Genomic DNA, 26,960 nt, shown 5'->3' with positions numbered 1-26,960 from the left:
CGAAGGGGTATTGTGGGCGTCGCGCTGGTACCCCCTCCTCTACTGTAGACTAGTAAATAAGTGGAAAAAAGTTGGCGCATTGGATTAAAATATAATGGGATTATCAAGCATACGTTAAAAATACAGTCAGCAATATGTAAGAAATTAAGACAACCGCCCATTGAATTTAATTTCAAGTGAAATTAGAAATGGTGTGACTTTAAGTGTAACTAATCATGAGCAAAAAAACATGACATTTTTTCATACAAGTAAAAATATGTTCAGGCAATTCTGTTGCATAGAACATTTTTCGAGCGATAGAGTAAATTGTTAATTCAGTCCTACTAATAAGGGAGATCAGGGGGCTTCACCCCGTGATACTTAGGTGTTTATTTGGAAAAGTGGTCATTGGGAAAAGATGACCGAAGTCAGGAATAGTCTTGTCAAACCAACTTTCATTAAGTGGAGCTTCGTCTAATGAGAATATAATCAGTGCAAATAAAATAATGAAGGTCAAACTGAACCGAGAAAATAACTATATACTATGAAACATGGTTCTTTAGAGAGATGGTGCTACCGCATAATTGGGAAAAAAGCGCATTAGAGTCGGTGTGGTAAAATAGTTAATTTGGAGGCACTTGGGAGTATTATACCTAAACACAGGCTGAAATAAGTAATTTGTTTCCTGAGTCCTTCTGGATTATACAAATATCGGAATGAACGAGGAAAAAAGAGATACCATTTACTTGTTATAAGAAAAACTTGTATTAATAGTTTCTCAGACATAAACAAAATAGAAGTCATCAAAGATTGCAAATTGATATAGATTCTATTCAGATTCAAATGTAAAACCGAAAACCATTTTTTTTACGTAAAAATCTACATTTTTTCTGATTATAGTGATGAAACACAAGAGAAATTTATTTTGTATCTGTTGTGTATTTTGTAAGCAGTCTAAAGATAAAATGCAGATAAAAAAAATAGGGACTAATCCGTCTGAATTCAAGGATTTTGTGAACGAGCGTGCCTAGAACGCGAAACTGAAAAAGTGTGAATCTAGAACACGTGTGATTTTTAAAAAGGAAACATAGGCTATTTTTCTTAAAACTGTGGTGGACTAAGGAGGAAGCAGGGGCAGGAGTAGGAGCCATCTTCCTTTTGGCGTGACTATAGTTTACTTTCTTAGTTTTCGCTTACATTCTTGTGTAAAAAAAGTGACCACAGTGGTTATACAAGTGCATATTTTTGAATTTGCAAATTTGATGTCTAAGTCATAGTTAAATTCCAGCTTCAGAATCAGTCAGGGAAAAAAAAAACTTTATACAAATTCTAGCCTGTATGTTGCTACACTTCTATAGGTTGGTACATTTACAACAATTTGTTCCCTTTCTTCTCTATTTTACAAACTCTAATATAATTTCATCATCCCAATGGAGAGAGGTCAAAGACCACTCCCCCCCCCCCTATCAACGGCTGTGTCTCTAGTCAGTTTGTTAGAATTTCAGTTTCATTTTTCCATCGAATAAATATGAGATTTTGTCCTGTTTGGGGAGGGTAAAACAAGGAAAAGAAAACTGCTTCTAAAGCACAACAAAGAAGTTCGAAGAAAGAAAAGTAACTGCAACAAAGCGCTAAAATGTTAATTTTGGCGATGGCCAAAGTAGGGAGAAAAGAGCTGGAAAGGAACAGACTAGACATTTACTTGAAAGATGTTTGAATAGAAAAAAGATAATTTATAAATGGAAGCATCACCAAGGAGAGCCAAATAAGACAACATATGCTGAACATTGTGTTAGTTGCTTATACGAAAAAAAATATCAACTTCACTGCAATTCCGCCGAGAGTAGCATGGATGCACTGATTTTTTCTTATACTTAGGACGCAAATGACCACTCTGGCAGTCGTATGAATGATAAAAATCACAACGCTTCTTCCATTTAAAGGCTAAAGACAAAAAAGTAGGTCAAAACATTGGATCTGGCACCAGTTTCAAGAAAAAAATTCTTAATACAACAGGCATTGTATTCGGCCTCAAGAAGGGAACTTCAGCTTCAAACAAAATGATGGAATAATAATGCTTTAATAGGAAAATGGATAAAAAAGATAAAGCTACAAACAAATATTTAAGCAAAATGAAATCGGAACTTTTAATAAATTAATTTTGCTTCTGATTAAGTGTACACCTTAATGAACAAATTAGTAAAATAGCAAGTAGGATTATAACCACAATCACGATATTGTGATTCTTTCAGTTTTAAACTGAAATTTTTTTACAAATCTTTTTGTAAGGTAAGACCTATTGTACAAGACTTGTCGAATTATAAATAATTGTTTTTTTTTGTGGCTAAAAATTCCTGCGAGACATATTACAAGATCTACCTATGATGAGGCCCTGCAAAAATCTTATACCTAAGAGCATTATGAATCATTTTGCTTTACGAGTTTTTACATCCACTTTCTACAGAACAGTTGTCGCTCCTTCACTTGGTTGTTAATTGTTACAGGCATGGCAGCCAGTATCTAAGAAAACGCTTTGAGTTTTGAGTATTGAGTATAACTGTAGAAATATCTCTTCATAAAGAAAAAAGAATCGATAAATCCAGTTTGACGCTTTGAGTATCTTTAAACACGTGAAATCTTATAACCCCGAAGATTATTATACTGTATTTCCTTTTCTCATTTTATGTGTTTCAAAATTCACTTTCTATAGAGCAGATGTCCTGGCTTTGCTGAAGTGTTGCAAAATTATCATGTTTACTTATCGTATGCATCATGCGCATAATTAGGATTTTCCAAATATTTTTTTTTTAATAAGCTAATTCCTAATCAATTAATAATTGCCAGGAAAGCTTTCTATTAAAAGTGATTTTTTTTTTGGATGTTAAACAACAAAGATCAAAACTGTATAAGGTTTTCCGTGCCATGTACAATAAATTTCCATGAAAGAGGCCTTATTACAAAAACAAAAATTCTGTCACAGAATCAGAAAATAAGCTATAGTTGTGAGATTAAAAATATAAATTTAGTTCAGTACTATCTGATATTGATTTAAATTTCTTAAACATTTCAAAAAACGATTGTTCGTATACTGTCTAAATTCCTTCCAACTTTTCTTCCTCATTTTTATTTGTATTCGTACCTGATTGGGGCAAAAATAAAGCCGATTATGTTAGTGATCATCTCAGAGAAAAAATCATTTAATGAGTCATGTAATGTTGCAACCCGTGTCTGAAGCAGGTAACTATACTTCAATTAATTTGACACATGTACAATGACTAACATATGAACGATCGAATGCACCACTTTTGCACCTGGATGAAATCTAGAAAAGAAACATTTTGGCAATGTCACACGAGGTGATTAAAGTTATAAGTAAACCTAGAAACTTATTTTCTGTTTCTAGGAATGCATTAAGTTAAAAAAGGCTCTGGAATAACTGAAAGTACATTAAATACCAGAAATTTAACTTGCAAGTAAACATGGGAAACATGTCAACCCTTTAATGCTGGACAACTATGACAGATTAAGCTGCATCCCATCCCTTGAGCAAAAGCTTTGAGAACCCCACTGTCTCGACTGAACACTAGGATTTACCAAACTCCGAACATAAACAGGAAAAAGTTTTATAAAGTATCTTCGGTTACTCGTAAGATTGCCCATACAATAGAGCTTAACCAAGTATCAATAAATGGCAATGGATAGAGAATAGGCATATACGGAGGGGAAGTCACCGGCTTCAACCCTCCAGAGTTATTGCATTCAATTTTCTGTAATATCCATTAAGTTTAAATAATAAATGAAGCAAAAGCAGAAACACACCTGTTGTATGTACTACACGTCAAGTTCTTAATTAAAATTTAGAGATGTAAAGGATTTGAGGGAAAAGATCTCTTTCAATAGCCTATAAAAATAGTCATTTGGCTTAAACTACGCAAATATTATACTATCATTTTCAATAGTTTTTGTTTCAGATACTGATTTATTCCAACTAGTTTGAGGAAACTACTACTTAAAGTAGATGGCAGCGTATATGGCTGTTTAAAAGGGTTCTAAATTTTGCTTCGACCAAACAAGCTTTGGGTAAAGGCACAAAAGATTTTCAGATTCGTTTTGTTTAAGCTTCCCTTTGAATTTCAAAGTTGTTTTATTATCTAACCTCAGTTTCGCTGTTTCGGGTTAGGATTAACAGTTTATGATTGAGGAATAATTTTTCACATAAGAATAGTAGAGCATTTTAATTGAGGAAGCTGGGCATCCAAACTCCTTGAATATGTGAATTCAAAATCCTCGTAACCACTTCAGGCTCTATCTCTGTGTTCGGCATAAGTCCATCCCCAAAGAAAAACAAAAACGGAAATGAGGTAAGACTTGTACCTGGATACTGTCGCATGTAACCAGTGGAACTTCCAAAAAATTGCCAAGACAAGGTTGGGTCTGTTTCGTAGTTATGAACAAAGATAGGGTTCAACCTTTCTGACCAGAATAATGAATTTTGTACGTCTGGTGCTGAAACATTTAAAAGATTAATTCCGTTACAATTTTTCTACTTCTAAAAACGTTAAGAATCAAGAATCGCACGATAAATACATACTAAAATCTTTTAAAAACAAATTTAACGTAAATATTATTTATCCAGCTGTTCACATCATATCATATATTGTTTTTCACAAAGCATATCCTTTCCAGCAATGTTCAGTGAGTTAAATATATTTATAAGTAGTAGGTTAAATATGTCAGTAAGTTATATATTTCTGTATATAACTTATATAGACAGTGAGTTATATATATTTATAAGTAGTAGGTTAAATATGTCTGTTAGTTATATATTTCTGTATATAACTTATATAGTCCGTGAGTTATATATATTTATAAGTAGTAGGTTAAATATGTCAGTGAGTTCTATATTTCTGTATATAACTTATATATTCAGTGAGTTATATATATTTATAAGTAGTAGGTTAAATATTTCAGTGAGTTCTATATTTCTGTATATAACTTATATATTCAGTGAGTTATATATATTTATAAGTATTTTGCGTGTTTGGGTACCTCCATAGGAGGCATGGACCAAGGGGGGACCTTGTCCCTGGGGGTCCATAATGGAATCTGGGACACCCTCCCCCGGGGTCATAAATACAGGCGAAGGAGGAAGAAGGCCCCTCAAATGTACACTCAAAAGGACCCACTGGTTTGCCCACAAGTCCCATGAGTTGCAAACCTTCTCCCAGTAATGGGTTAAATTGCATGGTGATGCAGAACACCATCGCGGGAGGATCCTCTATAGGAGGACAACTTCGGTAAGGCATAAGATCCAGATCTATGGACAACGCCCTCTGCAAAAGGCTACCTCGACCCTGTTGGGGTACTTGCAAGACTGGGGACCTTGCAGTCAACTTTTATTCCCACTGGAGGATTGGCACCTTCTGAGGAAATTATAGCCTAGTAAACAACACAGTATTCGCACGGTATTCTGAGTAATGGACAATTATTCTGGGCTTGGTCTGTTTTGTTAGGCGTTTTTGGGCTGAAAAACCTCTTCCTAGCTAATTTATCTATTATTGGTTGCCTCCCCGTAGTAGTATAATATTTGTAGTAATGAATATATAATGAGTCGGAGGTAATAGGTTTGAGAATGTCTGTGCAGGATTTCGACTCTTGTTGATAGAAGAGCATCACTAAGTGCTGAAAACCATGTTGTGACCAAGATGGGCACAGGATTGCACAAAACCTCCATTCATGGAGGTCCCAGGGACTTCTTGCTGTCCGATTCTAAGCTGGCTTTAGCACTTCGGTGTATACTTGAGAAGATATGTAATCCCCGTCCTGCACTGGTATCCGGGATCATTACTTTTCCTGAGGCGAAAATAATTTCAATGATTTAAAGAAGATGAAAATTGGAGCTTGGAATGTTACGACATTAAAAAATGACTATCGTATCGACATTTTGACTGAAGAATTTAGACGATTCAAACTGGATTTATTAGGAGTTTCAGAAACTCATATCCCAGGGGTAGGAAGCATGAAATTAGGTGATATAGAATTTGTTTACTCACGCAGGAAGGATGGGGTACATAGACAGGGAGTAGGGCTCATGATGAATAAGGAAGCTGCTAAATCTTGTTTAGGCTGGGAAGGAATTAATAATAGAATACTAATTGCTCATTTTATGACTAAAAAGTTCAGGGTATCAGTTATAGTAGTATATGCCCCTGTAGAACCGACTGACGGAGATACTAGGGACTCATATGAATTTTACTTACAGTTACAGGAGCAAATAGACAAGGTCCCAGGTAGAAATATAATGTTATTACAGTGAAATTTTAACGCCCAGGTTGGTAGAAATAGGGATAGATGGTATCCCAGCCTAGGTAAATTTGGTGTAGGGAAAAGAAAACAGTAATGGATACAGACTTTTGCAATTTTGTAGGTATAACAATCTAGCAATAATCAATATGGTGTTTGGTCATAAAATGGTTCATAAGTTAGCATGGCATTCACGTGATGGTAAGACAGCAAATCTTATTGATAATGTTACAGTAAACCGGATACTGGCAGGATCAATACAAGATACCAGGGTATATAGGAGTGCTGTTATTGATGTTAAAAGTAAAGATCACCATCTAGTAGTGTCAAGGGTTAATTTAGAACTGAAATATCGGAAGGGTATCTAACTCCCGGGAAGTTATGATGTTGGTAGACTCCAGGATGAGAATTTGAGAGAAACTTTCCAGGAACAGTTGAATACTAAACTTGAGAGTTTAAAATTTGATAATGTGGAAGATGGTTGGAATAATTTAAAAAAAATAATTTGTGAAGTTGCTGAAGGTGTGTTAGGGAAGAAAGCTAGAACTGCAGATAAGAATATTGGTGAAAAAGCTTTATGTTTAATAGAAAGGAGAAAGGACTTGTACAAGAATTATCTGAGTGATAGATCATATGAAAACAAAAGGAATGTAAAGAAAGTGGAGAAAGCATTAAAATATGAACTAAGAAGGTGTGAAGTGGAGGCCATGGATAAAATTGCCAAGGATCTGCAAGATGCAGCTAGACGGCATATTAGTAAAATATTGTCCTGGCATGTTAACAAATTGAGAGGGAGTGATCAATCCGGACTTGTCCCAGTTAAAGATAGGAATGGGGTCGTAATTGGCGATAAGGAAAAAACTAAAGAGAGATGGGTCGAACATTTTGAGAACTTGCTTAACCGAGATAGAGTTGCAGGAAAAAATATAGAGGAAAATGAAAAAGTTCGTGACACTTTGGTTTGGATGTGAAGGAAGATTTGTTTTGTGAGGAAGAATTAGCAACAGTACTAAAAAGATTAAAAAATAATAAGGCTCCAGGTGCTGATAGGGTGGTAAATGAGTTTCCTAAATATGGTGGCTCTGAGGTTAGAAATAAGTTACTGAAGATAATGAATATGATTTTTGAAAGAGGGGAAGTACCTAACGATTTTAGGAAAACCTTAATTAAGCCACTTTATAAGAAAAGTGATAAAAGTGAGTGTGGTAATTATCGAGGCATTAGTCTGGTCTCTGTAGGTAGTAAATTACTTAGTAATATGATATTTTTTAGACTGAGAGATGCCATAGACAAAGTTTTAAGAGAAGAGCAGTGCGGTTTTAGAAAAGGTAGAGGATGTGTCGACCAAATTTTCACTCTTAGGCTAATAATTGAGAAGTGCCTGAGTTTTAAAACACCTTTGGTCCTCAGTTTTATAGATTATGGGCAAGCGTTCGATTCTGTTAATAGACGAGCTTTAGCAAAACTCTTATCCTTCTATGGTATACCGGACAAAGGTGTTAAAGTGATTTGTTCTATGTATGATAATAACACTGCTACGGTTAAAGAAGGAAATGAGGTTAGCAGCTGGTTTTGTATTAAATCAGGAGTTAAGCAGGGCTGTGTTCTATCCCCCTTTATATGGATTATTTTGACGGATTTTGTTTTAAGGAGCACAGGAAAGGCAATGGGAGACCAGAGAATCAAATGGGGAGGAAAAAGTCATCTGGACTTGGATTATACTGATGATTTAAGCATCCTAGATGAAAGTGTGAGCAAAATGACTGAAGTTTTAGAGGTTTTGCGAGTTCAGGGTGCTAGAATTGGTTTCAAAATAAATATTAAGAAGACTAAGTCACTAAGGCTTAGAATAAGTGAAGATGAAAAGGTGACGTTGGGCAATGAAAAGATTGATCAGGTGGGCAGCTTCACTTACCTTGGTAGTATTCTTAGTAAAGACGGTGGGACCAGTGAAGATGTTAGAAGTAGAATACCCAAGGCTCAGGGTGTTTTTTCAGAGTTGAAAAAAGTTTGGTAGAATAGGAAGATAAGTCTGCAAACCAAGATTAGAACATTGGAAGATACAGTGATGACAGAGGTCAAATATGGCTCTGAAGCATGGACGCTCCGAAAAGTGGATGAAGATTTTCTAGATGTTTTCCAGAGAAATTGCTTAAGGATTGTTCTGGGTACCCGGCTGACTGACCGTATTTCAAAGAATAGGCTATACGAAAAATGTGGTTCAATACCACTCTCTAGGGCTATGATGAAAGAAAGGTTGAGGTGGTTAGGGCACGTTGTGCGGAGAAAGGATGACAGATTACCGAAGTTTGTTCTTTTCGGCCAACCATCTAGGGCTAAACGGAATGCAGGTCGTCCCCGTCTGGGGTGGGAGGACGTCATAAAGAAAGATTTAAAGGAAATGGGAACTTCGTGGGCGGGTGTAAAAAGGGAGGCTTTGAATAGATTGGGGTGGAGGAGGATCTTGCGTAGCTGTGTTGGCCTCAGGCGGCTTGGTGCTGCGGTGAGTTGTTAGTAGTAGTAGTAGTATTCAAATAAAATCAAAAAGTAAGCGTGTGGATTTGTTTGTACATTGACACTAAGCTAAACTAATCCAGCTAAAATCGCATGGAGTATGAGCTCATGTACACTTATACGGCTCTCAGGAGTCACACTCACTAGCTCAGGCCTTCAGTCATTGCAAGCTTGCTGTCAAATTGTTAAGTTTCTGCTATTTTTAGGTTTTGCATTTTTTTACTTTTTTTTTAGCTATAATATATATATATATATATATATATATATATATATATATATATATATATATATATATATATATATATATATATATATATATATATATATATATATATATATATATATATATATATATATATATATATATATATATATATATATATATATATATATATATATATATAGTTTAATTTTTTTTTTATACTTTCGTAACATAAACTTTGAATTGTCTTTTATAAGCTTTTTGAATGAATAGCATTTAGGTTTATAGAAGACATTAGGAAAAGTGAGACAATTCGCTTTTTCTTAGGAACTTTATGGGCTTAGACGAAATTATATTTGCCCAAACTTCCAGGTTCATAAGAGACACAATTAATGTATAAAAATTTTGCCCCTTTAAGACCGTGAGGGCAATGCAAAAAAAAGTGCATTTAAGTAAGAACCAGAGTAAAATCTGTAATTGTGGCTATGAGAACAAATACCTACCAAAGCGGAATCTAAGAAAAAATTACTGTTTGTCTGATTATTGTGAGCAATTATGGTTAAATTAATAACTATTAAATTTATCGATGCCTGGCAATTACCGGCTGTTTAAGTTTTTTCTTCTTTTTTTGGGGGCGGGGGGGGGATGAGTCACAGTATGCCAATAGTATGAGGTACACCATAATACTCTCTATAAATTACTCTATAGAGTAATAATATTTATACTCTAGTATAAACTAAAAAAATTCAAAGTTGCTTCGGCTGAATGAGCATCAAAATTTTTGCACCATTAGATTTTGAGCACCTTAAACATTAATATGAGCCATCGTGTATCTTAGATACAACAAAAACGCTGTTTGCGCAATACCACTATAACCCAGGCAAGAACAAGATAAATTATGGCCATTGATTAGGCTGAAAATAGATAGCCAAACATAATTCGATTAACTGTTACAAAACATATTAATCATCAACAACAACCAAATAATACGGATAGAATCACGGAAAACATGTAGTATTGAACAACTTTGATACATTACATTTCCTGGGACACATTTTTCCATTTTTTTAGTAATCTTATTGGAAACATATTTTGGTCTTATTTTCTTTTTTACTTAGACAACTACAAGAACCTAAGAAATTTTATAATTTTTATGACTAAAATAACTTTAGGGATTTACTTACCTCCGTCGAATACATTTGTTGGTACATGAACGGAGCTTAAACTAAGGTTTACGGGAGTTCTGAAGAACCTGGGGTTTGGCGTTAGTTTAAGTTCCTTATAACCCTCCTTGAGCTCTCCCTGCTCCCCGTCATACCACTCATTCAATCTCTTAGCATTGTAATAATTGGCCACTATTCCTGAATCTTCTCTATGAGACATTGACGCTTGCTCGGCGACGTCCATTATTCTCTGAAATAAAAAAAAAAAATCACAACAACAGTTTTAACATTAAACTCTTATTTAGGACAAGGGAAGAATCGCATACTGCCACTGTTGCCGTGCCCATACGAAAAGCGTAGCTCATATTTTAGGCTAAACGCTAAAATTATATCTTTTATTCCCAATGATTTACGAACAGCGGCTCAAGCACAAGGGTGATTGGAAGAAAATATCAAGTGTTTCTCATAATATTTCTAAAATAGAAGTGCTCATTGATGTGCAGTTGCTTCAACCAGTGCAATTTTCATTTTAAATGTTTTAAAAGCCAAATCAGTTGCACATTCGTTGCACTCATAAATGGTTAGAGCACAGCAATATAAAACTAAAGCGTAAAGAATGAGAAGCCAAGAAGGGTATAGCTCCGAGATATACAAAATAATTTATGTTCTTTTTAATCTTTAACGTAACTCTTCACTTTCATTTGATAATAACTCACCTTTTTTTTTATCTAAACAAAACTAAGGCTACTACGCTCTAACAATGACTAAGTAAAGAGCAATATGCGAGCCTTAAATGTTTTCCCAGCCACTGAAAGTGAAGGTGTGATCGTAGAAACTGCAGAAGGGGCTCATTCAATCGGAAGTCGAAATTCTTAGTGCATTTTTCTTGAATTTCAAAAGTGTGTTGGGAGCACTTAGTGCCCTCTTGTGCCCTTTTTCTGCTGCCTGACACCCCTATATAGCCTCAAAATATTGACGGGATCATTTTGTTCAAAATAATAAAATGGTCCAATGAACCCATGTCTGGCACGGAAAGACCCCAAGGTCCCTGTGGCAAGGACCGTAAATAATACAAACTGCCAATTATTTACAAGGTTTTGTAATGAAAAGACGGGGCTTGTTGATATTAGGTGTGTGATTGGCTTGAAACTTTCAGGGACTGTTCTCTGGTTAAAAGGAAAAAAATATTTTGTTTTAGGGGGTTGAGAAAAGGGACCTGGAAATAAACCAAAAAACTTTCGTCCCTGATATGTTTCAAACTTAAAAACGTAAATTCATGGGCCGAGAGGAACTTGCCGTACATTAAACCTGAAAAAAAAAACAGATGACCGTTTATTGTCAGTTTAACATACATATACTCATATTTCTTCCTTGAAGTTTTAATAATTATTATTTATTAAAGTCAAAAAAAGTGAAATCATTTAAAATATATTTCTTTTTCAGTAAAGTTCAAATTATCTCATGTTCTTGAGAAGGCATGGGAGTTGTCAGTCCCCAAATTATGTTCATGTTTGTGCTCGTTTTGAGTTTGAATCGGCCATCTATTGTAATTTCTGTTCGTTTTGGGTTCCATTCATTTATTGATGGTGATTTGTGGTAGTTTTATGATTGGAAGATTAATTGACTTTATTTCTGGTCATTTTTAGTCTAATGGAGCTCTCCACTTTTCTTTGGAAACCTTGTTTAGTGGAAATAGTTTTTTAAATTAATTTCTGTTCATTCTTATTGAAATAGTCTGTTTCATGGAAACAAATTATGTCTTTTGGGTTTTTTTTTCTATAAGAATCCATACTTTGGCTTGCTATTTATATGTTGGAGAAACCTTTCATAAATGTTAAATCTTGACACAAATAAGTAGTGTTTAATTTAATTTTATGCCTCCTCAAGTTGACAAAAAAACATAATGTCATTCCCAAAAAATGCTATCTATGCTCTTGGACAACCTGGATACATTTACGCTCTTTTGATTTACTAATTAAAAAATAACTTTTTCCACAAAATAAGTTTTTCAAAGAAAAGTAAAGAACTCCATTAAACCAAAAATGAGCAAAAATGAAATCAAATAATCTACCAAGCGTGAAACTACCTCAAATCGGCATCGATAAATAAACGTTACCCAAAATGAACAGAAATTACAATAAATAACCGAGTCAAACTCAAAAACGAGCAGAAATGAACATGATTAGGGCACAAAACCCCTATGTCTTCCCAAGGCCAGAACATAATTTGCACTTTACTGAAAAATATAACTGTTTTTACTTTTATAACTTTAATAAATCAAATAATATTAACATTTTGATTACTAAATATCAGCATATGTATATTAAACTGACAATGCACATTCATTTGTATTTTTCTCATAATAGTATTTAAACAGTTGCCCTCCAATCACTTTCGACTATTGAAAAAGGCATTAGCCCTTTCTATTTAAGACCGAATGAGCCCTTTTCGAAGTAACTATGACAACTCCTTCAATACGAAGTGCCCTGGTCTAAACAAAAAAAAATAATAATAATACATTGCATCCACATCGATCTTTACTATAATTAAATAAAAAAAACAAGTTTTTTAAACTGAAAGTAAGGAGCAACATTAAAACTTAAAACAAACAGAAATTATTCCGTATATGAAAGGGGCTGTCCCCTCCTCAACGCCTCGCTCTTTACGCTAAAGTTTTTTATTGTTTTAAAAAATAAAGTTGTGAGACAGAGTCAAACTTTAGCGTAAAGAGCGAGGCGTTGAGTAGGGGACAGCCCCTTTAATATACGGAATCATTTCTGTTCTTTTTAAGTTTTAATGTCGCTCCTTACTTTCAGGTTAACCCAATCATATACTTTCAGGTGAACCCAATCATATACGTAATATTTTCTGTTCGTTTTAAGTTTTGATGTTGCTCCTTACTTTCAATTGAAAAATTTGTTTTTTTATTTGATTTCTGATCTTTTTATTAAATAATGCTGGGAAATCTGGCACCCCGTTCATAGCAATGTCCCTTCCCCCCTGAAAACGTCTGCATACTTCCCAATAACCAATACTATATGTTAACATTGGGTAAAGTTCATTGCTTTCAGCCCTCCCCCCGGGAACTTCGGGGGATTAAGTCATCCTAAAAGACATACTTATAATATTTTCGAACATGCTAAACAAAATGGCTATCTCAAAATTTTGATCTGGTGACTTTAGGAAAAAAAGAGCGTGGGAGGGGGCCTAGATTTCCTCCATTTTTTTTTGGTCACTTAAAAAGGGTACTAGAACTTTTAATTTCCATTCCAATGAGCCCTCCCACGATATTCTAGGACCACTGGTTCGCTACAATGACCCCTGGGGAAAAAAAACAACAAAAAACAAATACGGAGGCATCCGTCATCTTTCTTTTGGTTCAAAATACACAATTCCAGATTTTTGCAAACTGGAGCTTGAAACCTCTAAGGTAGGGTTCTCTCGTACGCTAAATATGATGGTGTGATTTTCATTAAGGTTCTATAACTTTTAGGGGGTCGTTCCCCCTTTTTTCGAAAATCAGCCAAAGTTTCTCAGGCACGTAACTTGTGGGAGGTGGGATTAAACTTGACTAAACCGATATTTCTGAAGTTAGCAAAAAAATCTGATTCTTTTAATGTATCTGCTGGTATCAAAATTCCGTTTGTTAGAGTGTCTCCCACCATTGAGCCGGCCCGCTCCTTAGCCTACTTACAGTTAGTTACTATGAATTGTTCGAAAGTGTCAGGCAGTCGATCACTTTCGACTGTTAAAAAGGGCACTAGCCCTTTTAATTTCCAACCGAATGAGCCCTTTAAACCCTTGCCCTGAAGGTCGTGAGGTGGTTGTCATCCTCAAAAACCTAGTTTCCAGAACTTTCAACTACGTTAAACAGAACGTGTTTGGCGAAATGGTGGGCGCGAGAGGGGCGTTATTTGCTCTCCAATCACTTTCAACTGTTAAAAAAGGCACCAACCATTTCAATTTCCAATCGAATGATCCCTTTTGAAGTTTCTACGACAACTCTTTCAATAAAAACCTTATATGCCCCCAGGGCATAGCTTACAACCCTTACCCTGAGGGCTGGGGGGTGTTATCCTCAAAGACCTAATTTCCAGAAATTTCAACTACGTTGAAGAAAATGGTTATCTCAAAATTTTGATTGGATGTGTTTGGGGAAATGGTGGGCGTGAGAGGGGGTCAGTTACCCCCCAGTCACTTCCGACTATTAAAAAGGGCACTAGCCCTTTAATTTTCCAATCAAAAGAGCCCTTTTTGAAATTCGTATGACGACACTTTCTATAAAAACCTTATATACCCCAGGGCATAACTTACAACCCTTGCCGTGAGGGTTGTGATGGGGTTGTCATCGTAAAAGACATATTTTCCGGACCTTTCAACTCCGTTGAACAAATTTATTATCTCAAAATTTTGATTGGATGGGTTTGGGGAAATGGTGGGCGTGAGAGGGGGGGGGGGTTGCTTGCCCTCCAATAACTTTCGACTTTTAAAAAGGGCACTACCCGTTTCAATTTCCCGTCGAATGATTCAGTTTTGAATTTTCTACGACAACGCTTTCTATAAAAAAAAAAAACCTTACATGCTCCCAGGGCATAAATTACATCCCTTGCCCTGGGGGCGGGGGGGTGGGGGGGATATCTTTTTAACTGCGTCGAACAAAATGACTATCTCAAAATATTGATTGGATTTGTTTGGGGAAATGGTAGGTGTGAGAGGGGTGTTAGTTATCCTCCAATCACTTTCAACTACTAAAAAAGGCATTATCCCTTTCAATTTCCAATCGAATGAGCCTTTTTGAAGTTTCCACAACACCACTATCTGTAAAAACCTTAGATACCCCCAGGGCGTAACTTACAACCCTTGTCCCAAGGGCTCTGAGGGGGTTAATATCCTCAAAGACCTAATTTCTAAAACTTTTAACTACGTTGAACAAATGGCTCTCTAAAAATTTTGATTGAATTTTCTTGGGGAAAAGGTCGGCGTGAGAGGGGGTTAGTTGCCCCCAAATCACTTTTGACTATTAAAAAGGGCACTAGTCCTTTGAACTTTCAGTCGGATAAGCCTTTTTTCAAGTTTTTATGACAAAGCTTTCAATAAAAAACCTTAAATACCCCTAGGGCATAACTTACAACCCTTACCCGGAGGGATGTAGGGGGAGTGTTATCCTCAAAGATATAATTTTTGGACCTTTCAACTACTTTTAACAAAATGTCTATCTCAAAATTTTGATTGGATGTGTTTGGATAAATGGTGGGCTTGCAAGGGATGCTACTTACCTTCCAATCTCTTTCGACTATTAAAAAGGGCGCTAGCTCTTTCAATTTCCAATCGAATCAGCCCTTTTTGAAGTTTCTACGACAACGCGTTCTATAAACACCTTATATGCCCCCATGGCATAACTTACAGCCCTTGTCCTGATGACTGTGGGGGGTTGTCATCCTCAAAGGCCTAATTTCAAGAACTTTTAACTACGCTGAACAAAATGGATATCCTAAAATTTTGATTGGATGTGTTTGGGGAAATGGTGGGCCTGTAAAGGGTGTTAGTTCCCTTTAAATCACTTTCGACTATTAAAAAGACCACAAGCCACTCTAATTTCCAATCGAATGAGCCCTTTTCCAAGTTTCTATAACAACTCTTTTGATACGAAGTGTCCTGGTCTAAAGAGAAAAAAGATAATAATAATACATTGTGCCAACATCGTTCTTTACTTAGGCAGCGCGATTGCGCTGCCTATGATTTAATTGTAAGAGCATAAGTAGTAATAGTAGCAGTCCTGAAATTTCAACCTATTACCCCCGATTGTTCTCAATATATTGCTGATGTGTCTTATTGGCAACCATACACATAGTGTCTTTTAATTTAATTTTAAAGAAACATTTAGTTGTAAGGCACAATGGGTTAGTTAGATAATTGTAGGGAGTTGACATACCCAAAGTCCCTAGAGACATAAGGTATCTAGGAACTTACCCTTCACCCCCTCCATGGGAGGAGGAGTACTTACCTTTCATTTTCTTTTGACTCTTAAGAAGTGCACTAGAACTTTTTAATTTAATTCAACATCCGCCTAAGCATTACTTGAAAGCTTCACCTTATTACTCTTAGCTTGGGTAGTAGCAATAGTTGCAGTGGCATGAGTTGCAGTATGCCCCTAGCACCTTTGGTTTCTTAAAAATCTCCTTCAACACCCACTGAGATTTTTGAACTTCATACCATCAACCGTTCCTGAAGAATTTCTGATGCGTCCTCTGGACAGTCTGTGTGGGCATAGTATGTTTCAACTTTGTTTCAAACAGTTTCAATATTTTCTCAATTTTTCGTCTTAGTTTCGTATACCCTTTAGTAATGCTCTTAGTTTTAGCAGCAGCACTAGTAGTAGTAGTAGCAGTGGAACTGATAGAAGTATTCTTAGCTTTAAAGGTAGCAGAAGTAGTAGCAGTAGTAGAAGTAGTAATAATAGTAGCAGTAGTAGTAGTATGAGTAGAATCAGTCAAAATTCCTTCAAAATTTCACCTTTATGCCCATAGGCATAGTTGTAATATTATTCAAAGTAGCAGTATTGGTAGTAAAAATAGTATTATTTATAGTAATAGCGGTAGTACTGGTAGCAGCAATAGTATAACGAATCGCCTTTACAAATAGTTGCACTATAAGTAGTAGTTGAAGTAGCAGTAGCAGTAGTAAATATAGCAGTGATAGTAGTATTTTTAATAGTGCTCACATATTACCTTTTGGTCAGATAATGTTTCCCTTAAAGTATTCTCTTAAAGTTCGAACTTAATACCCAAATACATTCTTCAGACACGCTCTTTTGACCATTTACATCCACATAGCGGCTTTAGATTTAGTTCAGATTTCCCCTCAATATTGTAAATGGAGTTGTTTAGTAGTAGTAGTGGTAGCAGTAGTTGCGGCGGGAGTTGTAGTACTTGCGGCAGCTTGTAAATATTACCTTTTTGATGATTTCCCTATTATTTCCTAGAAGTTCTAAATTAGTTTAACCAGTCATTTCTGAGTTAGACCCTTTGGACAATCTGTATATGTATAAAGTGTTTCGATTTAGTTCAACAATCCCCTAATCATTCTCTGAAAGGCTCGCCTGAATGCCCTTTCTCTATGTGGAAATTCAAGTTCAAACATGCATTCCTTTCTCAATAACATATACTATATATAAGCAACGAACGATTGCCTGACTTAAAGTTCTTGCCCTGAGGACTCTGGGGAGGTTGACGTCCTCAGAGACATATTTACTGCGCCTTTTAACAATGCTGAAGACAATAGTTCTCTAAAAGTTTTGATCAGATGTATTTTGGGGAATGATATGCTTGTGGGCGAGGGGCTGGTTGTCCTCCTCTCATTCTTTACTCTTAAAAAGGGTCCTAGAACTTCCGACTACCTATCAAATAAGCCCCATCTGATTCAAAGTTTATAGAACCACCCGTTCCATAAAAACCTTATATGTCCCGGGGCATAACTTACAACTCTTGCCCCTGGGCTCTGGGGGTTATGTTCACCCTGAAAGCATTGTTATAAGGTTTCTGGACTATTCTGAACAAAATAGCTATTTCACAATTTCGATTGGATGCGTTTGGAGAAAAGATGGTGTCAGGGGGGGGGGGGAATACTTGCCCTCCTTCACTTTTGAATCTTAAAAGGAATCTAGAACTTTAATTTTGAATCAAATGAGCCTCCCCTAAAGTTCACACAACCACCTCTTCCACAGAAACTTTATATGCCCCTGCTAAGTAGATTACAATCCTTGCCCTCCCTGCCCTCGACTCCGGGGGTTAGCGTTAACACCAAAGACCTTGTTATGTGATATTTGGACTGTTTTTGAACAAATAGCTATCTTAAAATATCTGTCGAATGCCTTTTGGGAAAATAGGACGTGAGGAGGGCGGGGGCTAGTTGCCCTCTGATCATTTTGACTCTTAAAAACATGAAGTCACTAGAACTTCTTATTTTCAGTCCAATGAACTCGCTCCGAAGTTTATACGACCACCTTTTCCATAAAAAAACCTTATATGCACCGGGTCATAGCTTTCAACCATTACCTTCAGGGCTGTGAGGGGGGGGAGGGATTTCATGCTCAAAGACATAATTACGTGAAATTTCAACTGCGCTGAACAAAATGGTTATATAAAAATTTTTATTGGATGGATTTTTGGAAATGATTGGCTCGGGGGGGGGGGGGTGGCTGCCCTAAAATAGCTTTTGACTACTAGAAAGGGCACAAAAACTTTCAATTTCCAATTGGATGTGCCCCTCTCGAAGTTTCTACGACAACTCTTTCTGTACGGCGTGCCATTTTCTAAGACAAAAAAAAATACATTGTGCCCAAATTGCTCTTTACTTAGGCAGCCGCATTTGATGGTGGTTAATCAATTTCTTGTTGTTACAAAAGTTTGAGGAGTCACAAGAAAGGCTTAGCTCTCCATGTTCCCTGGAGCCAATCCACAGGCAAAGCCTTGCTTCAAAATCTGTTTCTTATTCATTATAAGAAGTTCTTGACCAGGCTGTTGAAGTTATTAATCATATTAAAGTAAGTACAACAAAATCAAGACTATTTAGATTGCTATGTAAGAGATATGAATAGCCTACGCGCCTCACTGCTTTTTCATACAAAGATGCAATGACCAACTCAGGGAAAATTACTGATAAGATTGTCTGAATTGAGAAAGGAAGCACAAGTTTTTTTTGAGGATCAGCCATTTCAGTTTGCTTCCAAGTTCTATGACTTTAACTGCCTTCAGAAGCCTGCGTACTAAAGTGACACTTTTTCGTATTATTAAACGTAACGTTGGATTACAGAGCAGTTTCATTACCATTTTAAAGATATCTGACTAGATGGAGTCTATGCTTAAGAAATTAAGATTTTGGGAATGCTGTCTCATTAAGAACAAGCGTGAAATTTTTGGCACATTTTATAGTTTTGAAGGAGAACAATCTCAAACTATCAGAGGAAGGAAAATTTAATATTACAACGCACTTAAAAGCACTTCAGATGTCACTCAGTTAACACTTTTCGGAGCGAAATGGGGAAGAGAATGGGTTTTCAAAATCCTTATAATCAAAAATTTTTTAGAGAAAGCAACCCACTAGTTAATCTCATACAAAAAAGAAATCTTACTGATTTCTGCGCACAATCAAGAAAAGAATATAAAAACATCAGTGATAAGGCCCCAAGTGTCTGTTGCTTTTCCAAAACATAGTACTTGTTGGAAGGGCATTTATCAAGAACAAACACACAAAAAAAAACTTTTTCCAGCTTCAAATTTAAAGCTTCAAATTACACTTCATCATTTGATCTAGATTTTAAAAAGTTCATCTCGAAAATACGAGCTTTATCTCGAAAATACGAGCAATACGAGCATCTCGAAAATACGAGCATCTCGAAAATACGAGCAATACTTCTCATTGAGAAGTATTAATTTTTTTTTTTTAATGTTTATGATAAATTGTTTAAAAATAACAACGCCAAATGCTCTGTTACTTGAAAATTATATAAAAAAGAATTTATCCAAGGCAGTTTTGATATTATTTTCTTTTAAAATGTGTTTTTTTTCTTTAAATTTTTGTTGGAACAAAATTCAAGTTAGATTTAGAATTGTTTTCTGACAATATGATAAAACTTAGTTTTCATACATTTATATTTAATTTGTGCGTTTAAGGCTCATTTTTTTTTAAAAAGACAACGAAATATAAATAATTTCTTAAAGTTAATAAGTTGGTTAATAGTAGGCTGCTAGGTTGGAGAGGGTACTCCATGATCAAAATATTTTTTTCAGGGATACGGTATTTTAAAAAGTGTGAAACCACTGCCCTATAGGAATTAGAAATTATTCATGTCTTAGTATATAGGTAAATCAAAAGACCCTTTATGGCATGAGACTGTTAAAAAACGTATCTGCAATATTCTGGAATAGCTTGGAGTCTGAAGTTCAGTTTTCATGGGGTCACAAGTCTTGCACTATAAGCCTCTACCGGACCTAAAACCTAAAATCATTTCCACTAGAACGATAAATCGGATATAGGGGGGGGGGAGTATAATTTTGATTGAGGTTGATACAAAAGGCTTTACTGGTTTTTGCTCATTTTTGGGATATTTTCTCCTAATGCAGTTTATCTGTAGGATCTAAATAAAGGAGAGTGAACTAAGCTGAGTATCGTGCATCTTTTATGTGGTGACTTTTGGTTATTTCACTAAAAGGTGGGTGAAACTTACTTTTGCATTTAAAACGACGAAATGAGCCAATACTACAGTTTATTAGGCTTCTACACAGGCATGTGCTCTAATTTCTTCTGAAAACAGGGTTCCCTTATAACTACTATTACTACTACTACTACTACTAACAACTCACCCTAGCACCAAGCCGCCTAAGGCCAACACAGCTATACACGCTGCTCCTCCACCCCAATCTATTAAAAGCCTCCCTTTTTACACCCGCCCACGAAGTTCCCATTTCCTTTAAATCTTTCTTTATGGCGTTTTCCCACCCCAGACGGGGACGACCTGCTTTCCGTTTAGCCCTAGATGGTTGGCCGAAAAGAACAATCTTCGGCAATCTGTCCTCCTTCATCAGCACAATCTGCCCAAGCCACCTCAACCTTTCTTTCATTATAGCCATAGAGAGCGGTATTGAACCACATTTTTCTTATAGCCTATGGTTTGAAATACGGTCAGTCACCCGGGTACCAAGAACCATTATTAAGCAATTTCTCTGGAAAACCTATAGCAAATCTTTATCCGCTTTTCAGAGCGTCCATGCTTCATAGTCATATGTGACCACTGTCATCATTGTAGCTTCTAATATTCTAATCTTGGTTTGCAGACTTATCTTCCTATTCTTCGAAACTTTTTTTAACTGTGAAAAAACATCCTGAGCCTTGGCTATTCTATTTTTAACATCTTCACTGCTCCCCACTATCTTTACTAATAATACTACCAAGGTAAGTGAAGCTGCCCACCTGATCAATCTTTTCATTACCCAACGTCACCTTTTCATCGTCACTTATTCTTAGCCTTAGTGACTTAGTCTTCCTAATATTAATTTTCAAACCAATTCTAGCACCCTGAACTCGCAAAACCTCTAAAACTTCATTCATTTTGCTCACACTTTCATCTAGGATGCTTAAATCATCAGCATAATCCAAATCCAGGAGAATTTTTCCTCCCCATTTGATTCCGTGGGCTCCCATTGCCTTTCCTGTTCTCCTTAAGACATATCCATCAAAATAATTCATATAAAGAGGGATAGAACACAACCCTGCTTATCTCAAGATCTAATACAAAACCAGCTGCTAACCTCATTTCCTACCTTAACCACAGAAATGTTATTCCCGTACACAGCACTAATCACTTTAATGTATTTGCCTGGTATACCATACAAGGATAAAACCTTTACTAAAGCACTTCTATCAACAGAATCGAACGCTTGCTCATAATCTATAAAACTGAGAACCAAAGGTGTTTGAAAACTCAGGCGCTTCTCAATTATTAGCCTAAGAGTGAAAATTTGGTCGACACACCCTCTACCTTTTCTAAAACCGCACTGCTCTTCTCTTAAAACTTTGTCTACGGCATCTCTCAGTCTAAAAAGTACTATATTACTAAGTAATTTACTACCTACAGAGACCAGACTAATGCCTCGATTATTGCCACACTCACTTTTATTACCTTTCTTATTAAGTGGTTTAATTAAGGTTTTCCTAAAATTGCTAGGTACTTCCCCTTTTTCAAAAATCATATTCATAATCTTCAGTAACGAGTCTTTAACCTCAGAACCACCATATTCAAGAAACTCATTTACCATCCTATCAGCACTTGGACCCTTAATATTCTTTAATCCTTTTAGTACTGTTGCTAATTCCTCCTCACAAAACAAATCTTCCTTCACATCCAAGGTATCACAAACTTTTTCATTTTCCTCTATATTTTTTCGTGCAACTCTATCTCGGTTAAGCAAATTCTCAAAATGTTCGGCCCATCTCTCTTCAGATTTTTCCTTATCGCTAATTGCGACCTCATTCCTATCTTTAATTGGGCCAAGTCCGGATTGACTACTCCCTCTCAATTTGTTAACGTGCCAGTACGATATTTTATTATTATGCCATCTAGCTGCATCTTCCAGATCCTCGGCAATTTTATCCATGGCCTCCCTCTTCACACCTCCTTAGTTCATATTTTAATGCTTTCTCCACTTTCTTTACATTTCTTTTGTTTTCATACGATCTATCACTCAGATGATTCTTGTACAAGTCCTTTCTCCTTTCTAATCAACATAAAGCTTTTTCACTAATTTTCTTAGCTGCAGTTCTAGCTTTCTTCCCTAATACACCTTCAGCAACTTCCCAAATTATTTTTCTAAAATTATTCCAACCATCTTCAACATTATCAAATTTTAAACTCTCAAGTTTAGTATTCAACTGTTCCTGGAAAGTTTCTCTCAAATTCTCATCCTAGAGTCTACCAACATCATAACTTCCCGGGAGGTAGTTACCCTTCCGATATTTCAGCTTTAAATTAACCCTTGAAACTACTAAATGCTGATCTTTACTTTTAACATCAATAACAACACTCCTATATACCCTAGTATCTTGTATTGATCCTGCCAGTCTTCGGTTTACTATAACATAATCCATAAGGCTTGCTGTCTTACCATCTTTGTGAATACCATGTTAACTTATGAGCCATTTTATGACCCAACACTGTATTGAATATAATTAGATTGTTATACCTACAAAATTGCAAAAGTCTGTATCCATTACTGTTTTCTTTTCCTACGCCCAATTTACCTAGGCTAGGATACCCTCTATCCCTATTTCTACAAACCTGGCCGTTAAAATCTACCAGTAAAAACATCATATTTCTACCTGGGACCCTGTCTATTTGCTCCTGTAACTGTAAGTAAAATTCATCTGAGTCACTAGTATCTCCGTCAGTCGGTTCTACAGGGGCGTATACTAGTATAAAAGTATCAGTGAAAACTGAAAAACCAAAGTGAATGTGAAACAATAGTTACAGAAGTTTATTGTTTGACTTTTTCTGCCACGTAAAGTCACAACTAGTACGCATCCACTAACTAAACTAGTGATAAATGAAATCAACTAGTTGAATCAACCACTTTCAGAGGTTTACACAAATATTACACCCATAGCAGACCACAATCATCTTGAAACAATAATTGTTTTTCACTACTAAATTTTTCCTCTCTATTAGGTTCTCAAATATTTGGTGTGTTTGTTTTACAAACAGGGCGATTGTCTCATTTTTCTCACTGTCCTTCCCCGGCCTGTCTCCATTAATCTATCTTATTACTTTGGCAGGGAAAGGAGAAAGAGATTCTTTGTACATCTCCCAAGAATAATTAATCCTGAAAATGATCGATAAGAATGATAGCCACTTCTGTGCTGGATTATGGTATTTTAGAATGCAAATATGCGGATGGGGAAGTAGTGTTTAAAAAACAGGAAGACGAATATATAAAAATATTACACGTCCACGATAGTGAATATACTAAGATGAATGCTGAAATAAGATGAAGTCTACAATAAATTGATAATATACATAGTAAGAACTGGATTTATTTCGAGCCTGAGATTAAACAAGAACTGAAACAGAATACCGATTCATGTTTAGTAAATATTAAATAAAAGAGCAAATAAGTTTTTTTTTCAACTGAAAGTAAGGAGCAACATTAAAAGTTAGAACGAACAGAAATTATTATGTATAAGAAAGGGGTTGCCTCCTTCTCAACACCTCACTCTTTACGCTAAAGTTTTTTAGTACTTATGAATAAAGCTTCTTACTGTTAAAATCAAACAAACCTTGTGTTTCAGGAGTCGTTCGTAATCAAATGGGACAACATTCTAACTTTAGCGTAAAGAGCAAGGTGTTGAGGAGACCTTAATATATCTAATAACTTCTGTTCGTTTTACGTTTTAATCTTGCTCCTTACTTTCATTTGAAAAACTTGTTTTTCTTATATTTAATTTCTGATCGTTTTTTAAGCAACCCCAGGGCATCACATCCGCGGAGAAATGCCCTCCCCATTGATATATCCTCTAGACAATCCAATTCCGGTGAAAATTTACCCAGGACAATTACCCTTAACAACTCCACGCGTAAAATTGAGACAGAAAAGAGAAAGCAAGACATATAAAAAAATATTTGTACAGGAATTCTGGCAAGTTACTCTGACAAGTTTATCCCCAGGAAACTTCCCTACCCATGGAAAGATCCCCGGTGGAAAACCCCCATTAGAAAATTTGTCTTTCCCCCCTAAAATGTGTGCATGCTTCCCAATTACAAATACTATACGTAAACAATGGTCAATTTCTATGACCTGGGGCTTTAGAAAGGGGGGTTGTGTTATATTCAAAGGAATAGTTATTTGGACTTTCAACTATAATGAACAAAATGTCTTTCTCAAGATTTTAATCGAAAGATTTTTGGGAACAAAGGAATGGGAGAGGGGGCCTAGTTAACCTCCCATATTTTCGGTAAAAGGGCACTAGAACTTTTAATGTCCGTTCGAATAAGCCCATTCATGATATTCTAGGACCAGTAAGTCGATACGGTTACCCCTGGGGAAAATAACATATAAACACGCATCCGTGATCTTTCTTCTGGCAAAAAATACAAAATTTCACGTTCTTGCAGATAGAAGCTTGACACCTCTACAATAGGGTTCTCTGATACGCTGAATTTTATCGTGTAAATTATATAAATATTGTATAACTTTTAGGGGGCGTTCCTCCCTTTTTTCAAAAATAAGGCAAATGTTATCAGGCTCATAACCATTGATGGGTAAGATTAAACTTAATGAAGCTATATACATTTGAAGTCAACATCAAAACCTGATTCTTTTGATATGTCTATTGATATCAAAAATCAATTTTTTAGAGTTTCGGTTACTATTAAGCCTGGTCGCTCCCTACTTACAGCTCGTTAACACGAACTGTTTGAAAGGAAGTCACTGGATTCATTCAGAGCAATCTCTACTTTTTTTTTATTTAGAACCCTCTACTTTATGGTATAGTTCAAGTGTCGTATATGTAAAGTTTGCTCAGGTCAATTTTCCCTGATATTTAAGGTGCTTTCACTTCCTAAAATCTGTCAATTCAAGATTAGATTCTCTTGTTTTAAAACTTTCAAGAGTGGAAACGAATACACCGTCTACATCTGTAAATAGCAAATCATTGATGAATAAGAAGGTAGATATACAATGAATTTACTATGGCTTATCTGTTTTTAAAAGCAGCACTATACCTGGTTTTAAAAGCAGCCCTGGATTCTGATTCCATCCATATCCCGCAATACAAGCGGTGCCCGTCATTCCACGAGAGCCTGCAGGTGTTATAAGAGAAAGATCGTCCAAATTATTGTATGCAATTTAAGCCGGCCCATATGGCATTATCGTACTTCCGCTTGATAAGGAAAACTCTTGGAACTACCAGATATTCTTACTGTAACATCGTCATGAATACAAGCGGGCCCATAGCCTATCATTACAAGCACCAAGGTATCCGATCATTCAAAGCGCAGAATACCACTATATGACATAAATGACGTTATGTCGACTTCTGGGGTGATAAAGAAAATTCTTGAATTTTCCAGATATACTTTCTGAAAAAATTTCATCATTTCGAGCGCACTTTTTCAAGTATGTTGTACAATAATTGAAGTGAGGTTGAAGTGAGATGATGTATAATAGCCAAAGCTTTGATATGAACTCTAATATACATTTGATAGAGATCTTTTTGTTCCATAATGGTATCGAGTCGATTATTGATAATTGATTATGGATACAACCTGCCAGCTATCATTATTGTAATGTAATGGACCTGGGCACGTCTGTTTTCCATTGATTTTATGAAAGTAAGGTCTGATGTATGAAATAAACGTGAGACCTTTGATTTCACATAGTAAAAGAGCGACACGTTACTCAACTGACCCAAAGAGTCATTGAAGATAATGTCCTTAGAAAAACATTCTAGGCAATCAATGTATTCTTTTTGGGACATTAGCCAACTGATTCTAAGCGTCACAATATGGTAACATGTTATTTGCGCAATCGATTTCTCAATTGGATTTTCTGTAAGTGTTATCAGTCATCTGTTTCTGGGCACTTTTTTGGCATCATTTCAAGAATGTGCATACCACAGTGATTCGAGATGCTTACTGGACAGATATATTCTTTTGATGGTTAATGAAACTTGTTTGATCTCTAAAAAATTCTTTTCGTACAGTTTTGGTCTATCAGTAGACGTTTACAATCCCCTTTAATTACCGAACTGTACTTATATAATCTTTACTTTGAAAAAAAACAACCCTCCCTACCAGCCAATCTTAAACTATGGAATTAATTCCATGGAGTATTTCTTTTCCTTTTGACCTTGAGGGGACGGTAAAGAGCGATACCAAAACTAAAATGCGCATTAACACTACCAATGGGCGGTGTACGTGCTCAGCCCTTGAGGCGAATCTCATTTATTTTTTATTTCTGAACATTTTTGATTTTCTTGTTTTTTCAATAGAAATTTTTTTAACTTTTTATTTTACATGTCTTAAAATAACATGAAATATACTTACAACAAAAGAAATTCACTTGTGATATTTTCGAAATACGAAAAGCTTTTTAGAGCTAGAAACATATGAAGTGGGGATTTATCAAGGTTCAGTCAAGCACAGACACTACTATCAGCTCACATGGGGTATACTATACTCTAAAATAGATGAATTATGTTGTTGCCATAGTCTTTTAGAGAAGAACGACTCTTTGTAGAGTTAGAAACAT

At 35.8% G+C, this 26,960-nt stretch overlaps 1 protein-coding gene across 1 annotated transcript in view; it reads right to left on the bottom strand.

The window, feature by feature from the left end:
• The window catches only part of LOC148944358 (voltage-dependent calcium channel subunit alpha-2/delta-4-like), a 209,559-nt gene that overhangs the window by 157,209 nt on the left and 25,390 nt on the right, over nucleotides 1–26,960 (bottom strand). The window contains exons 4-6 of the mRNA XM_089099907.1: nucleotides 10,183–10,411; nucleotides 4,354–4,485; nucleotides 1,807–1,923 (exon numbers count right to left, since the gene is read on the bottom strand). Of these exons, the coding sequence (XP_088956033.1) occupies nucleotides 1,807–1,923; nucleotides 4,354–4,485; nucleotides 10,183–10,411 (478 nt within the window). The remainder of the gene's footprint in view (nucleotides 1–1,806; nucleotides 1,924–4,353; nucleotides 4,486–10,182; nucleotides 10,412–26,960) is intronic.

This window comes from Artemia sp. Qi Xiang Cuo, chromosome 14, assembly GCF_049724085.1.
Source record: "Artemia sp. Qi Xiang Cuo chromosome 14, ASM4972408v1, whole genome shotgun sequence".
NCBI classification, from domain to species: domain Eukaryota; kingdom Metazoa; phylum Arthropoda; class Branchiopoda; order Anostraca; family Artemiidae; genus Artemia; species Artemia sp. Qi Xiang Cuo.
This window is presented reverse-complemented; position numbering and strand designations above follow the sequence as displayed.